The sequence below is a fragment of the Plectropomus leopardus genome, chromosome 2 (genome assembly GCF_026936395.1).
Source record: "Plectropomus leopardus strain MGB_pleo_1.0 chromosome 2, ASM2693639v1, whole genome shotgun sequence".
Classification (NCBI taxonomy): domain Eukaryota; kingdom Metazoa; phylum Chordata; class Actinopteri; order Perciformes; family Serranidae; genus Plectropomus; species Plectropomus leopardus.
Genome location: NC_142177.1, coordinates 31,625,077 through 31,643,193, shown reverse-complemented (window position 1 = coordinate 31,643,193; position 18,117 = coordinate 31,625,077). Strand labels below are relative to the sequence as shown.

The 18,117-nt window shown below is 38.9% G+C and overlaps 1 protein-coding gene and 1 long non-coding RNA gene across 5 annotated transcripts in view; one reads left to right on the top strand and one right to left on the bottom strand.

The window, feature by feature from the left end:
* ngfb (nerve growth factor b (beta polypeptide)) overlaps positions 1-13,755 on the top strand; it is a 38,140-nt gene extending 24,385 nt beyond the window's left edge. Inside the window, exons 2-3 of the mRNA XM_042508562.2 lie at positions 3,735-3,883; positions 10,814-13,755. Of these exons, the coding sequence (XP_042364496.1) occupies positions 10,825-11,412 (588 nt within the window). The 5' untranslated portion in view covers positions 3,735-3,883; positions 10,814-10,824 and the 3' untranslated portion in view covers positions 11,413-13,755. The remainder of the gene's footprint in view (positions 1-3,734; positions 3,884-10,813) is intronic.
* LOC121959318 (uncharacterized) overlaps positions 1-18,117 on the bottom strand; it is a 44,199-nt gene that overhangs the window by 3,506 nt on the left and 22,576 nt on the right. For 3 of the 4 annotated variants that reach the window (XR_015779621.1, XR_015779620.1, XR_006106893.2), the window contains exons 3-4: positions 5,822-5,969; positions 125-329 (exon numbers count right to left, since the gene is read on the bottom strand). This is a non-coding gene — a long non-coding RNA (uncharacterized LOC121959318). Of the gene's footprint in view, positions 1-124; positions 330-3,238; positions 3,263-5,821; positions 5,970-18,117 lie in introns of all 4 variants that reach the window. The other variant, XR_015779619.1, reaches the window with a different exon arrangement.

Below are 18,117 nucleotides of genomic sequence, written 5' to 3'. Positions count from 1 at the left end.
CCCCCCATTCAAATCAATCTAGGGGCCTGAATAAACTGCAGTGCTTGAAATAAATTGTATATATCATGCAAATACTCAGTTAGCTGCCTACACATACATGTTCTGTTTGGTTCCTTAAACATACCCCAGTAGCATCAGTGGTGAAAAACCTGGAATACAGCTGGAGTAGGTGTTTGGTTCGTATCAGGTTTTACAGAAACAGCAGTTTGGTTGTTGCCTGGATCCAGACCTTTGAATCTGCCCACTTCACAGAGCTCCTGTTGACCAATGGAAATGATCTTGCCGATATCAAGCAAGTCTGGTCATCCAGCAGTTAATTTCTTTGCAGTCTGCAGAAAAAATGAAAATGAGTTACAGTTAGACTTCACCACATGATTAAAGAACGGACAGAGCGCAAGTCACAGAAACAGGGTGGCTGGTTTGTTAAACAGCCCACCCGGAGATTGAGAGGTCACTCAGGTTAAAATCCCGTGACAGCCGCAGAGACCACCGCTGTCGAGTTGCTGTAAAGCGAGAACACTTCCTGTGCCCGCATAGATTCTTTACAGGAGTACACTGGTGTCATTTAGATTTACAGCCCATTTACTTCTGTTTATGGATAGCTTACATTCCTGTCATTTTGCATGCCTTGACTGTTTCTACTGCAGCAGCTTGCAAAGATAGCCCGAATTGAAATACATAAAAGTATGATCAAGTTCTGTGAGGCTAGATGTTTTCAAAGGGGTTATTTCTTTGCTTTTGTCTGTGGATGTCAGGTGATTGACGCTAAGTAAGGTGTAACATAACACAACGAAATTTCTGCTGACACTTAACTCAGGCACACTTGAGCACAGTGACATAAAGATAAAACAAGATGACAAAACAGAGTTAAGGCTCCTGGTTTACTGTGATGGATTATACGGCTCAGGTGGTGGCTGTGTTTCATCACTGCACAAAAACGAATCATGGCGCTCTGGATGTAATCAAGCCTGGTGGAATCATTTAACAGAGAGACAAAACAGACAATAAAGTGCGATGTCAAGATTTATCGATAAATGTTGGTGTTGACATACACAAAATACCTACACTCTTAAATAACACGGTGCCTACTTGTTTCTAAATAATCTTTAAAGGAGCTGTATGTGACATTCAGAGCATATTTACTGTCCATTTACACTGCCTGTTCAAGGTGAGACTGTTGCGCCGTATTTCCGCCTCGCCATTCTTTATGAAAGGCACTATTGTGAAATGAGGGGACAGAGTTTTCTCGCTTTTAAGCCGGCAGCGGAGGTAGTAATGATGCCAAATCGAGTTAAAGGAACAGCCAGCAGGACAGGAAGGGAGGGTTTTACATTTTGATTATGTGTTATTGTCTGCAACCCACCACTGTGAGATTTAAAAAGTGACTAGCAGCAGTTAGCAGCTGACTCAGAGGGAAGAACAGCAACAAAAATGTCTGCAAATCTGGAAGACATTAAAGTCGAGGAGCTCCTTACCTCGAGGCAGAGGACAGGATCAGCAACAAAGAGCTGTCTCCACATAACACTAAAGGCCGATGCTATTGCATTAAACGTCACGCCTCTTTTGCTTCCGAGCTGCCGGCATGCTATTTAAAATCAGACACTGGGGCAGCATAATATCACAGTTTTTTTATTCTGTGTGAAAAAGCAAAGCCGGCTTAATGTAAGGACTCTGTTGCATATCTCTGTGTAAAAAGGCAAGGCAGCTTTATTTGTAGAGCACATTTCATACAACAGGGTGATGCAAAGTGCTTTACAGAGCAATAAAATCTAAAACATGATAAAGGATACAGGTTTACAACAAGAGTGAAGAGATAAGATATAAAAGGTAAGATCAATTACAAAATGATTTTGAAAATTAATTTCAATTGAAAATAGCAAAATTGCAGACAAGCATTGCGAAGATAAAAAAGATTATTTAAAGTGATTTAAAATCAAGTTTAAAATGAGTTTGCATTACTGTGTAGAGAAGCCAGTTAAAAAATGGTTTTAGCTTTGAAAAAGTGGTCAGCTTGTCTAACATCATCTGGAGGTTGTTCCAGGTCTGAGCTGCATGATAACAAAACACTGTTTCACTTGTTTTGGAAGACCGACAAACAGACTGTTGCAGTAATCTAATCTACTGGAAATAAAGGTGTGAGAGAGCCTTTCAAGGTCGTGCTTTGACATTATTTCGTTGACTCTAGTGAAGTTTTTTAAATGGTAGTAGGCAGATGAAGTTACTGATTTGATGTGGCTGTGGAAATTTAAATCTGAGTCCAGGATAACCCCAAGGTTTCTTGCTTGACTCTCAGTTATGAGTGTGAGGGATTCAAGGTGAGAGCTGACACTCTGTCTTTCCTTACGTGGCCTGAAGAGAATGATGTCGGCCTTATTTCTGTTGAGTTGGAGAAAAATCTGATGCATCCAGACACTGATTTGCTCAATACAGCGACACAGATGTTCAACAGGTCCATAATAACCCGGTGCAAGTGATATGTATATTTGCGTGTCATCTGCATAATTATGGTAGGCTACTTTATTATTTTGTATGATTTGGCCTAATGTAAGCATATAGAGATTAAACAAGAGGGGTCCCAAAACTGACCCCTGTGGGACCCAACATGTCACTGCCATCTGCTCTAATTTTCAGTTTCTAATTGCAACAAAGTAATTCCTGCATATGATTTGCAGTCTGAGCTGGGATGCCTGCACATGGCTCTTAACATGTCACAGATTGGTTTGTGGACTGCTATTTTGAAGCCTCAAGTTCTGTGTTTTGGCTGTCACCATCTTGTTTTGTTTTGGGAGCCATTTGGACGAGAAGCTGGAGCTGTGTAGCTGAGGACACTATCAGCAGACAGCCTGTCACACAAGTGACAAGTTTGGGTTCTAATAAAATCTAAACAAGTTAGTTCTAAAAACATTTTTAAAAATCACTCCTGTGCAGTTTTCATGAATGCTGAAATTAGCTATATTAGGCCGTTAACATCTTTATTTCTATTGTAAAGTCGGGTATTTCGACATGGGGGTCTGTCGGGATTTATTGTGTTTTGGAGACAGCCTCAAGTGGCCATATGATGGAACAGTGCAAGCAGAGCTGACTGTAAACATGGACACGGACCAGAAAGTGGGCGTTCCACTTCTAGCCATTCTACTAGCGTGGATCGGGGCGGCATTGTCAGTGGTAACCGCTGTATGAGCACAGCGCAGAGCAGTAGTGATTAGTGAGCCATTGGAATTCACAAACAGAGACTCACATGCATGTGCAGCCGTACCGTCTTCTACAACAAAATACAGAGAAGCTCAGATTACAACACACACACAAAGGAGAATGTTACCTAATTTTCTGTTCAGGATGCCATAATTCACTATATCTTTACATAACAAATAGTTGTTTGCTGCTATAATGTTCTAAATGTTGCATACAGCAACTTTAAATTCTAAAGGTCTTGCTGTATATCCGTTTTTTATGGTACAGGAGTGTTAAATTCTCAACAAACCTGTCAAAAGTAATATATTCAGGAATGCTGAGAGAATTTACAGTGTTAACGTTAAGCTACCCTCCAGGTTTTCTCTCCAGATAATCTACATTATGCAGGACTGCTTCTTTATTTCGGTATGTTCAGTATGTGTGGATCTGGTGAGCGGGAAAAACACATTAACTTTCTCTTCCCAGTATCGTTCTCACAAAGAATGTGTTTACAGTGGGTTTATGAGCCGGGTGAGACGCTCTCTCTGCTTGTCTCTCAACAGGGATACAGAGCGGAGGCAGAGGAGGGCAGAGGTGTGCTGGATGGGGGCCACAGCCGGGCCTGATGGCAGGAGCCCAGAACACAGTGAGCTCTAATCACGAACTCTAGAAGCCGCAGAGGTGCTACAGTTCACGTGGAGATACTGAAAAGGTATAGATGGACTGATGGTAGGAAGTGAACAAAAAAGTTAAAATTACATCTGCTACCAATCAATACAGCAGCAAATAGACCAAACTTAGTGTTGAGTCACAGACAACAACGAACAAAAACACCAAACAATAACACAAAATCTGATTTAGGTCTAAAGTAAGGAACTGAGTACTATAGAAATTCAAATGGGCCTCGTTATTCATTCTTTATACACACATACATACTTAAAAATGTTAAATACATTCATTTTAAAGTTTTATGTTACTCTGCATAAACTTAAACTTCATTTATTTTAAAAAGCTAGCTTTGTGTGAAATCTTTAATATCTCCAGGGTAGCAATTAAAAATAGAATCATAATGCATACATATGCATAGTTGGGAAGAAATAATAGGAAACTGGCTGTAATTTTAAAAAAAACAACTAACTGGAGCAGCGAGGAAATACTACTGCCAGTAGATGAGGAACATCAGAGAAATAATGTAAAAAGGAGAATTTAATATCACACTGACAATGAGGATGCATGGATAGTGAGCCATATTCTCAGTCTCCCTGAAACATTTAATAAAAAAAGGAAAAGAGGTCAGACTTACTATCAAATGTTCAAATCAAAATGCAAATAATTCACTAAAATGACCTTATTCTGCATTGTGCAGTCATCTAATATATTCTACACTGACTTCATAGATCTTCAGTTTATGCCATAATTTATAAAAAAAAATAGCATTTGTTCTTGTGAGTAGGTGTAAAGGTAAAAAATGTATATTCCACTCAAGTTATTATTATTTTTAAATCTTTAAGCAGTTAGCAGGGCTTTGTCTAACTATCTCTTTAAGAATAAATTTTTGTCTGTTCCACTTGTCAACATAAGTTTTTTACTGCAGTCATAATGAATTAACAAAGGAAACACGTGGGTGTGTAACCAATAACATTATTAGGCTCTGTTCTGTCTGGGTTTCCCAAGAAGCCATGTCAGCAAACCAGCAATATTTTCCAAATCAAGTACTTTTTCTTTTTATTTTCAGTACGTACTGCAGCTGCTCTTACAAAGTACGTACTGTTGCATAGAGTATGCATATAAATGTGACATACTACTTCTTCATAACATTCAGCTTGAATCTTGACCTTCTTGCTCATATACAGTGGCAGTTCTAGTACATTTGGTGTCCTAGGCCAAAAAAAAATCAATAAATAATCCAATAATCAACATTAAAAAACCCCAAACACATTCACTCGATCAGAATAAACAACAAAACACAATGTGACAGTGAAATAATTGTAATAAAAAGTACAAATTCACTTTCTAAGTAAACTGGGGATGCACCAATTTTGAAATTCATTTTTGTTCAATAGTTGTCACTGATGTTCTTATATTGTTTTTCATGTGGGTTTTTTTTTGTTTTTTGTTTTTGCCATCGCTGCTTATGTTTCCACCACAGTGTATAGAGCAAAAATTGAAGTAAAATGAAAAAGTACATGATTTGGATCGCAGCAGATTTTAAAGTCATCCCTTAACATTACCTTGGAAATATATGAAAACGCTATTTATCGAGCTCGCCAGAGACAGAGGTCATCCCAGAGAGCCCTGCTGTTTACAGAAATGTTAACCTCGCTTTGTGACTTTGCCATACATGTGGTGACTGCAAACAGTGTACATTCTTTGTAATTGATTGATTGACGGATTATAGTCACTGCAGCTGTCAATAAGCTGTCATCTCTCTGAGGCTCAGTCGATGTGACCTATCTTCTGCTGCACAGAGGTCTGTGGGTCAGAATAACCCGAAAAGCACGCAGACTTCCATACTGCAATATGTAAACCAATTCAGGAGGACACATCCTGGTATTTTTGGCATACTGCTTTTGAAATACTATGTTTTGGGACATATGAAATGTTTTTCTGGCATACTAAACATGAAAGTAGTATGGGTGTTGGAACGTACCAATAATAAGTCGTTGATCTGTAAGACCTGAATGGAGTGCTGCAGGGTGCAGAAAACACAGGTAGGCTTGAACTAAGAAGCTTGATACAGCTGGGGCGATGGTCGGGAGAATCTCGGTGATTGCTTGGCCCGCTGGAAATGTCCAGATCTGGAATGACATGAGAATGAGTGATATACCACGAAAAAACAGAGCAAAAACATGAAAGATGGTATGTATCAGACTGGACTCGTGACAGAATCCACCCATGATTATTGTTATTAATTACACCTGAGCTTTTCTGCCATTTGACATATCATGTCTGCGTTGATATAAGGGACTAAGTCATTTTTGTTTACCTAAATCTACTGTGTGCCCCCACAATCATTGTAACATTTGCTTTTCAGATGTAGCAAAATGATGCATGTCCTAAAAAGTATTAATTAAAAAAATTCAGGTAGCAATTTAACCCTTTAAAACCTGGATCAACACCAGTTTTCTTGTGCTGCGTTCAGATGCCTCTCACAGGCATTTACGATAATAGTGAGAAAATAAGTCATGAGCAACTTGGCAAGAAATGTCCCAAAAATTGTGAGAAATTATTAAAATGTGACAAGAAAGTTACTTAAAAGTAGTTTTTAAAATGAGGGGAAAATTACTAGAAAATTATCCCAAAAATAAAGAAAGATGATAATATTTTTTACTTTCTGCACTTTTAGGTCATTTTCTTGTTTGTTTGTTTGTTTGTTTTAATTTTCAGGTAATTTTCATGTAACTTTTTTGCTCTTTCTTTTGCTCATTTTTATTCCACATCTTCTGAAGTTGCTCGTTGCCCTTTGCCAATATTTTTAAAAGATATCAAACCAATTTGCTCAGGCTTCAAAAGTTTAAGCATTAATTTATCTAGAATTATAAATTAATTGAGGTAACTTGGTAGCATGACCCATAAAAAAGAGACCATGGATGGGCAAGATTACTTGTATTCTTTGTCTCATCAGTATTTTTGTCTTTATTTTGTTGTGTTACTCCAAATTAAAAGCCCTTTACTTCCTTTTGCAAAATAAATGTTGCCGCCGAGGAGGTGCTGTGCTCATTAAAGTTTTTTTCTTTTCATCAGTGTTGTGCTTGCTCCAAAAGCTTTAGTGTGAATTTGTCCTGCTTCCTGCTGTAAACAATCCAAATTGGCACATAACGTTAAATAATAAAAAGAACAGAGACCGGTCTCCTGAGCATTGGCCTCGTCTGTTTGCATCAATTATACTAATCATCATAAAGTCAGCGCAGTAATCATTTATTGTACGTCCAGCTGTGCTGTGAGCAGAGACACTGTAACTGAACTGAACAGACCCCACAAGCATTTATTGGTGTAATCACAGCTCACATGATGTACTTTTGTACAGGCTATGATTTTTCTTTTGATTTGTTGTGCCAACAGTTTTAATCCACGTGCACTCACCCTGCCACCCGAGGCAAACACAGCATATAATAAGGCTACCTGACGGAGCCTGCGAGCGGAGCCATCACAGGTGTTAACACGCCTGTTGTACTGTGTTAAATGTGGTAAGCAGCCTGTCAATTTATGCCAGGCCGGTGAGGACAGATGTGATGGTGTGTTGTGTGGAGTCAAAATGTGATGGAAACAGAAACTGATAGATGTCACAACACTGTCTCTAAGATCCTTGCTGTGGGTAATGTCACACCTATTTACATCATAACTGACACGTAAAAGATTTAATATTCTTTCCTGTTTCACAAAGGGGAATTCAGTTCTGTTTCTGCATAAATATGCATTTTTTTACTGTTTACCTAGAGAAAAAATATTTAATTCCTTGTTCATGTCTGTGAATACAGTATGAGGATCATATTAAACTATAAGCTTAGCCAAGCTCAGCACAGATTGTGGATATCTTTGGAGGCAAACTTTTCTGATAACTGAAGGTGATTCATCTGTAAAATTGTGGAAATGATGCTGAATACAGAATATATGAAACAAATATCCATAAATAAAGTTACAGATTAAAAACTGAATAAAATTTAATCTAAAGAATTCATTTTCCCTGTGAAATAAAAAGCTGCACATAACACAAGCCCATCTCACACTGCCTCTTCAAGGTGGCAATTTCACGCAGATATGCTGCCTCATCAATCTGTATAAAAGGTGCAATTGCATCGAGGGTCGTAACAGCACGGATGTCTGTGATGATGATGATGTCTGTATAAATGGGACAATCGGCAGGACAAGGTCATGGATGGCACGGATGAGACGCTCTGACGATGTGTTATGTGTGCCACACACAGCTGGGAGATTCAAACAGTAGCTGTTCGCAGTTGGACACTTACTCAAAAAGGGAGAACTGTGGCCGAAAATGCCCACCAACTGGGAAAACAATGAGGTCCAGGAGGTCCTTTCCCTCTGAACAGAGATCAGCTGCCATGTAACAGAGACAGTGAACGATATTTGGGTTTCCATTAACCCTCAAATTGCACAAATACACCTAATGGAAACAGGTCAGTGTCGAAAAAACTCCCATTTATCGTAAAAAGGTTTTTACGCTCGCATGAGGTGGTATTTTCGGGCTATTTGAAAAAGCCATATTTGGCAAAACTGCAATGGAAGTGCTTTTTTGCTTTTTACAGGTCACTCGATGCTATGGCTATGTGCTTGTTGGTAGGAAGTGGCTCACTCTGCATGATGCAGCGGGCGCTACAGGAGGTGTTATTGTATCACATAACTCTTCAAAAGTTGAGTGGATCATCCAGAAGTTTTAAATCCACAATTCCTCTGTGAAATCGTGGACTATCACCTCCCAGAAATCCCTCACACATGACCGCCTTCACATATAAGGGGCTAATTACGTCTATTGTGGTGGCTGCAATAGAAATAAACCTGCCAAAGTTTTGAACATCCATCGTCATGCTTCTTGGAAAGTTAATGCAAGAGGAGAAGTGCATAACACTGCAAGAAAAGTTGCATGACATCACTCAGTGGAAACGCAGACATCTCGCAATTGTGTTTTATCGACATTTCAAAAATCTGGCATAATTTTTCTTTAATTTTTGCACACATCTGTAATGGTAACCTGCCTTTTGATATGTTATGTCATTGTTATTGTGCATGTATATATATGTCAGACTAGAGGCCAACATTCTTCTGCTACTCTTTTGGTTCCATGATGCAGACATGCTGTCTATAATCACACACTGAGGAGGCATGATGCCGCCATCATTTGGTTTTGTGTAAAAATGCAAAGGTATGTAAGGGACTTTGTAGCAGCCCTATAGTGCTATATCTGTGTAAGAGCTACAGAGTTCAATGCCCTCTCTATGGGTGTTTGTCTGATCAATTTACTATTAACCAATAAACTAGAAATCCAACATCCAACCATATCCTGCTCACATGGCTAACTATAAAATCAGGGACTTTGCTGTCCTCTGTTGAGCCTCTCAGGGTGTGCATCATCTTCCTGCCTCTTTAACATCTAACTCTGTAAAACATTCAAGGCTGAATCTGTGTCCTGTGTAGTGGACGCTGCCCTGTAGGAGCTGAAAGCTTATCAACAGATTCCTGTAAATTTCCTGAAAAACTCAAACCATGTCAGACACAGACTTGTATATGAAGCGCACTTGTAAAGACAGTCACCACTAAGTCAATGAGCATTAAGTATCAAACCCTCAGTATTAGCTAAGGTGTGTTTTCCACTTCAAAAGAAGAGCTGCTCTTATTACGTTAATCTCATGGTTCAACATGTTGTGCCTTGAAAATGTAAAGGAAAAATTGGGAGTATCCACCGATGGATTAAAACAATGTCTCACTGCCTCACAAGTATTCAGAGCTTTAATCCAGTGTTCAGATACTCTCCATTTTAACTCAACTGAATCTATTACTCTGCACCTGGTCCAAATACAAGAATTAGATGTGCATACCTGTCTGTACCTAGAGACTACACCCGGAATATATAAGGTATACATGATTTTGTCTTAGTAGGTAAAAAAAAAAAAAATGTAGAATTACCCAAAACATTACTTTCAAGAACAGTGTGAGAAATCACCCCTCACAAATGTTATCAGCCATTAAATGGTTATCTTTTGTTATCACCACCATTATAATGCTTCAGACAGGACAAACTGCTCCTACCAGTAGGCTGGAAAGTGAGTATGCAATATTGTTAAACAGTAACATTTTACTCTTGTAAGGTTTAGGCATCAAGCTACATTGTCAGGTTTAAACACTTATTTTAATGGTGTGGGTTAAAACGAGTATGTTTGATAAGTAATGTGATGTGATTTGACTGACATCATTTTAAGTATGTCAGCATTGGCTTTTGGTTTCAAACGGGACACGAACAACAGTCTCCTGGGCGAAAGTCCTATGTTTATTTGATCCCATCCATCCACTCCAACCTCCTCCTTTGTCCCTCTTTAAGGCCTGAACACACCAAACTGACATCATAAAACGAGCAGGGATGAAGGCTAACTGTTGCGCTGCCTCACGTCACCTGTTTCTTGACCAAAAAGTTTCGCTTGAACGCACTGCAAAGACTATAGCCAACGAACATCTATGCTCTGCACCAATATGAGAGTTAATAACTCTCAATACCAACAGTTGCCTGAAGTCTGTATTCATCATTTGTCAGAGATGGACAGGACGGATTCAAGATGCTAGTTAGCCAGTTAGCACATTAACAACACGACTCCATGTTGAAAGAACAAATGATATTTACCGTGAAGTAGCAAACAATAACACAAACAATTACAAAACATCTCAGCTAAAGAGCTCAGTAGCTAAAAATATAATATTACCTTATATAGCAAGTTTAGTTCAATCTCAGGGTCATACCTCAAATCTATGCTCCCGAAGACAACTGGTAACAGCCATTAAATGGGCTGATAACACTACAAGTGGGTGGAGAGATACAACTGTAAGATACCAGTACAAGGTCGTGTAACCATGAATACACTGTCGTGTGTACATCTGAAGTAACAGGAGTGCTTTCTGTGCTGGTTGACCCCCTCAGGTTGTGTGCCCATGAGGTCTTCCATGCTGGTCCTGTTCCTCCTCTTCAGTGCCCAGGCTGTGGCCGCCATCGGAGGAGCAGCACAGCAGCAGGGTCCAGGCAACAACACCACCTCCATCCCCACAGTGGACCCCAAACTCTTCACCAAGCGCCGCTACCTCTCGCCCCGCGTGCTCTTCAGCGCTCAGCCGCCTGATGCAGAACCGACGGAGTCACAGAGTGGCGGCAAAAGGACCCGCAGGCGGGCGGGTCAGCCGCAGCACCGTGGAGTTTACTCAGTGTGTGAGAGCATCAGCGTCTGGGTGGGCAACAAGACCAAAGCCACGGACATCTCAGGCAACGAGGTGACAGTGCTGCCGGACGTCAATATCAACAATGTAAACAAGAAGCAGTACTTCTTTGAGACGACGTGTCACAGCGCCCGCTCGGGCAGCTCTGGCTGTTTGGGGATCGACGCCAGACACTGGAACTCCTACTGCACCAACTCACACACTTTTGTACGAGCGCTGACTTCCCATAAGAACCTGGTGGCCTGGAGGCTCATACGCATCAACGTGGCCTGTGTATGTGTGCTGAGCCGCAAGTCGTGGCGGCAGTGACGACTTTCCATGCACATCACAGGATCACACCCTCAGTCAAATAGAAATACTGACATACTCATCACCAAAGACTGATCACCCTCTGCACAAAGTAAATTATTGGTATATGTTAAAGTATCAGGACTGCATGTATATACACCAGGCTTGGGTCAAATCGTATCTGTCTGTGGCTGCTGATTTCACTTGTTTAGAAGTCCCAAACATGAAGGAGTTGTTGCTGTGTCACTTAGCGTCTGACTGTCCTAGCTGCTGTTTATAACAGGTTCAGCTCACAGTGGTTTAAACCGCAGCTATCAAACTCATACAGATTTCTCTTAACCCTCATGTTGTCCTTGGAGCCAATCTGACCCCTAATGAAATCTTTTGACATCAAAATACGTTTTTTATACTTATGTAAACAAGGTCTATTGGCCCTAAATTCCAAAACGAAGGGAAAAATGTGTGGTAATGGGTTGGACTAAAGTAAGACTTAAGGTGTAACACAGATTGACAATTTATACAACAGGTTTTAAATAACAGGGTGGGGTCAAAATGACCCCAGAGGACAAAAGGTGTATAGCAATCAGGAGGTCATTACAAAAGGAAAACCACCGACTTTTGACATCAAAGTCTGTTTTCAGTACTACTGCCTGAGATAAAAAGTTGAATAAAAGCCTTTTGAGGCTCCAGAGGGAGTCGATAAATCACCTCAAGTAATGTCACTAGAGTCTGCGCCGTTGAGAGCTGAAGACTACAAGGTTGAAATTAACAGCTCAAGGCTGCATTACATCATGGGTAATGTAGGCACCAGGTTTTGCTGAGGAAGAAAAATGTGTGGAGAAAGAACCCCATTATCTCTAGCTCTGCTACATCGATTTTCATCCTTTTTTAAAGCAACTGTCTATCGTGAATCTGACATTACATTATACAACATTATTAGTAGCAACTCCTTAGTGACTGTGTCAAATACTTTATATCTACAGTAGCAATTATCATGTGAAATAACATCAATCTAATAGATGAAAAGAGACTGATAAAAATTGGTTAAATAAACGACTACAATTAAAATAAAAAATACAATCGAGTTGGAACAGAAAGAAAATCTAATGCTGGTATAGAAAGTAAATTACAAAAAAATCACAAAGAGAATTTAGTAGCACATTAACGATGCATGAAAGGGGATTTCAACTAAATAAAAGCAACGTCATACTTTTTTTTTGCACCACTAAAGAAGGAAAAAATAAAGTTGTGGTACATCCTATCAATTGTTCGCATCAAATGCAAAAGACAGTGTCTTATTCTGACTGTTGGGTCTGACTTCTGAGTCGGGTATTAATTTGTTTCAGCTGTCTGATTTTATATTATAACTAACTGCTAAGGAAATAACTTCAAAACACCACTGAAACAATATACTATAGTGTGAATTTCATCATTTACAGACCAGTTCAACATGACCTTTGACCTCCTTTCAGCCTCTGCTGCAGATTTAATTCAAACCTCAGATACAATAACCTCTAGTGGCCTTCAGGTGACCAAAACAAGCTGACACAAGAACTGATAAAACTCAACTGCAGTTTGTGAAGACAATGCAGTAGTACCTAACCCTTTGAAGCCAGAACAAATGGCTTGAAAGACAATGAGCAACTTCACAAGAAATGATGCAAAAAGTAGCAAAAAAAAAGTACAAAGTTACCTGAAAATTAGCAAAAAAAAAAAAAAAAGTAAAAACCAAAAACAAACAAGGAAATGACCTGAAAAAATGCTAAAAATGAAAAAAGTACCATATATTCTGTTTCTATATATATGTCTAATAATCATACATATAGTTTCTGGACATTTTCCCTATTTTTTAGTGTGATAATTTTCTAATATTTCTCTATCTTTCTCCTTTTTTTAACATTAATTTTCAAGTTGTTTTCTCATCACTTTTTACCAATTTCTTGCAATTTGCTTATTGCCTTTTCCCGTGTTTTTGAAGAGAGTTAAGCCTTTTTGCTCAGGTTTCAAACGTTTAAATACTCATGAAAGGTGTCTGATTGAAAGCACAAGGAAAACGGATATCCATCCAGGTTTCAAAGGGTTAAGAAACAATGATTTTGTTCAAGGCTCCAGGGGTTTAAACCTGTGCTAAACCTAAAACCGCAGCTAAGCTGTGACAGCGTATAAGCACAAGGACTCAGTGATGCGGATTATAGTTCTTCTTCTGCCACCCATTATATCCTCCTATAGTACATCACACTCCCTATACTTAGACTGATGCAACCTACACATTTTGGAACTACAATTTGACCCAGGTCTGATATAAGCAAACCTTTTGTTAAAATGTTGTTGTTGATATTGTTATTTATTAAACACTTACATGCACTGTGTGTTTTATGAAGCTGATTGTATGAATGGAAAGCCTGTTGTTCCTCAGAGGCCGAGGACTGAATGAGTAACCACTTGACACAAAAAAGAAATCCTTTTTTTTTTGGCCTGAAAAATGAAGAGAAAAGCCATATGGATTCATTTTACTGTCAGTAATTTGGCGTTATGGCTTTGCTTTTATGTTTTTCTCCTGCTTTTTATTCAACAGTAGATATAAAACAAAAAGGGAAAAGACGTGAACATAAATAAGCCTGTGATTCATCAGGCTAACTCCCGCTGATAATATCATGGCCTGCCATTTGCTTTGTTTTGGCAGTGACATTTCAGTTTTGTCAGTGCACTACAAATTGTACGATGCATCCTGTCAGTATCTGGGCTAGTGATTTTGTTTAGGCTCAAATCCCAATTTTTGTATCACAGCTGATATTTAAGACGTCTGACGTGAGCTCAGAGAGCTTGGAGGTGAGGTAGTAGCAGAAACAAACAGGCTGCTGAGGTTATGTTCCTGGAAAACGAGACTTTTATGTGAAGCATCCTGATTTTGAGCAACCTGCCAACTGTAAATACCATTTTTCAGAGTGAGCTTGTTTAGTTTACTACTGACTTGTTTACCTCAAATGAAAAAACACTGCTCCAACATGAAATACAGCACTGCCCTCTAGAGGCCAGAAGCTCAAACAAGTCTTTAAATAAAACTTCAGTTTTTGACCATACATTCATAATTATGTCAACACAGGATCAGATGTTAACTTGATTTATTTAACCCTTAGGGCCCGCTTTAATATTGCATATTTACTCATATCACTCTGCATACAAACTGTGCTTTTCAAAATCAAGCTTTTAAAAAAAAATTATACATTAGTATTATTTTCTACTTTCATTGAGTTAATTTTTAACAAAAAACAAACTAAATTTTGGAATTATAACCCTCTAAATGCCAGGTTTTTGTCATGATGCCACCATGTTTTTACATCAATAAAATTTTTTAAAAAATTATTTTTTTTTAGTATACTGTGTATGAATGTCAGTGCTTGGGAAATTACAATAATTGCCAGCAACATTGATTTTTATACATTATTATTTCTTGTGCAGTGCCAAATAGCCACACTCATACCATTCTGCACATAAAATGAATGAAAATAATAATTTTCATGTTTTACTTTTAGCTGATCACATTTGGTAAAAGGGACAAAAATACAGGGGAATCCAGAAAAACTACAATAAAGCAACTTCCTTCATTTCAACTTGTGCCTGGGTCTTAAACTGGGGTCCAGGACCCTGAGAGGGTCCTCAGAGTAACTGTAGGGGGGTTGCCAAATTACTGATGATTTTTTTGGAAAATATTTTTACTTTCCAAGAATTAAACTATGTCTTAAAATACACATTAACATGAATCTAACATATTTTGGCTCTTGCAATAAGGGGATCTTTGTGACAATGGATTTTCCTACCTGAAAAGCAAATAAGATGGCAGTTTTATAGACTACAGCATATGAGGAAGGGTGCCGCTGCAGGGGCCCTTGGCCTGAAAACGCAGAGAACACCTGAACTAGTGTGTTCAAACCAAACACAAGCTAACAGACTATATTTGCACTTCTCAGTTTGTGCACTAGATGGAGACAGTGACGTGTCTGAATATTTAGTCCCATAATACAATGTACCTGTTTTGGTCATTTCTGAGGTTTCCATACTTAGAGACACATGCAGATATACATATCAAGTTTTCAGATGTTGATACACAGTGTCAGGACTCTGAAGAGGGAAATTAATTTATGAATTACTCACAGGACTTGCATTTCATGACTGTCTACCACAATCGTTTTAACTTGTTTCATTTTTTTATAATCATTAGTTTAGTTTTTTTTTCATTAGTCCTCATAAAAGCAGATTATACAAAATTCCATGATTACTTCTGTCTCGTCTCCTCTGATCTCTTGGATTCATAAAGATGACAGTTGCACAGTATGGAGATCAGGTTACAGTATTGCACCAGATTTACATATCAAGCACAGTAGAGGAGGGTGAGGAGGGTGAGAAGGGTGAGGGGGGTGAGGAGAGGGCGGCTGTGGGGAGATAATGGGATTTTGACTCCATTATAGCCCGAGGATATGGTTTCAGTTTGGGTGTACTTCCACAGTGATAATTACAGCTCTGAATTCATGACAGGATTGGATGACCAAACTGCTATCAGGTTAACATTGATGCAGTTCAGTGAGCTTATTCAGAGTTACATTGAAACTATTAATCATCTATCTATCTATCTATCTATCTATCTATCTATCTATCTATCTATCTATCTATCTATCTATCTATCTATCTATCTATCTATCTATCTATCTATCTATGATATTTTGGCTGACTCTTGTCATATGACAGACAGGGAGGGGGTGGGCAGTGATGTGATGTGTCTCATGATCTGATCCTCACTGATAGTCTGGCAGACGAACAGGGGGTCGCTGTTTCCCTCCCACAATACAGCAGCAAACAAAGGCCGCACAAACATGAGAAGCTTGACTGTCAGAGCGCGTGAACCCGAGCTGACCCGCTCCGGCCTGCTGAGGAGACACAGAAGAGCTTCATATGCGGCCTCCATTCACAAGAACTGACTCACAACACTACAATACTACGCATGCATGTGTTTTACTTACACAAATACTAATTAAGTAAACTACCAAATGTCAGCATGTAGGATACCAAGTGCAGTTTGCATATGAAAACATATACAAAATAAAGTAGGTATAGAACAATGATACTCAACTCGTGGGCCAAATCTGGCCCCTAGTAAGGTGCTGGCTTGCCCCCCCTCCCAACCATTTTTTAAATTCACAATAAAAAAATAAAGTGATTCATAAATGGGAATAGTTTTTTCACTTTTAGTGCACATAAGGTGCCAGAGTGCATAAAACAGCATCAAAACAGAGCTTGTCTGTCAAACAAAGTGCCAGTAGGGGATAACCTGCACCCCCTGATAGAGGTCCGAGGTAAGCCCCTATGGTCCTAGAACACCCTAAAGTCCTAGAAATGTCCTAAAATCTTAGAAATGTCCTGAAATCCTAGATATGTCCAAAAATCCTATTGACAGCCTAAAATCTGAAAAAAAAGTCCTAAAATCTTAGAAAATTCCCCAATCCCCCAAAAGATATTCAAATCCAAGAAATGTCATAAAATCCTAGAAACATCCTAAAATCTTAGAAATGTCGTGAAATATTAGAAATGACCTAAAATTATAGAAACGTCAGAATATTACAGAAACATCCTAAAACATCTTACAATCTTTGAAAAGTCCTTAAATCATAGAAACACTGTAAAACATCCTAAAATTTTAGAAATGTCCTAAAATCATAATAATGTCCTAAAGTACTAGAAATGTCTGAAAGTGATATCTGCTGAAACTGTCACTTTATCCAAACATTGGTACATGAGACGGATATCTGTGACAACAATCATGGTCCTCTGTCTCCTCCTGATTCTTCTCACTGCATTTACAAAAAACAGCTGAATGAATGCCGTCAGTCATGGTGAATGGTAAATGGACTTGCACTTGTATGGCGCCTTTCTGACTATTCAAAGCACTTTTACACTTTGAGTCACTTGCACACATTCACACACACACACACACACATTCACACGCTGCTGGCCGAGGTTACCACACAAGGTGCCAACAGCTATTCAGTTTTAAAAATTCACACAGCTATTGGGAACAATTTTGGGGTTCAGTACCGTGGCCAAGGATACTTTGACATGCAGAGTGGAGGAGTTCTTCTCAGTTTCATTCAAGTACTTTTCAAGGACCAAAATAAAAAATAAAAAAAATTCAAGGTATTCCAGTACTTATAAAATGTCAAGCACCCTGTATGAGCCCTGCGGTACTATCTGTCTAAAGAAGGGTTCTATAAAATTTCTGTAAAACAATTTTAAAAAAGTTACGCAAGTTGACAGAGTGACAAATCAAATGTTTCTATGACAACCGCATCACATGGACAGTTTGCATGCTAACATGCTCATAATGGCAATCTCAGACTGACAATGTTACGATGATCACTATCTTTGTTTAACATGTGGATTTCGTCATTAACCACAGTGGTAGACAATTTCCTTTCAACGCGGAAAAGGCGCTGGATGAAAAGTTGATAGATCACCAAATGGTAAGTTAGTGGGCACCAAATTTCATGACACTCCATACAATAGTTGTTGAGATATTTCAGTCTGGACCAAACAGGTTCCAACTTCTTTTAACTGTGCCAGTCAGTGAGTTATCACAGGTCATTGTGTTTTTGGTGCATACTTTGCACACGTTTCCATATTTCCATAATAAACACTGCTATCTGTGGTACTGTGTAGGATGATATGCAGGTTTAG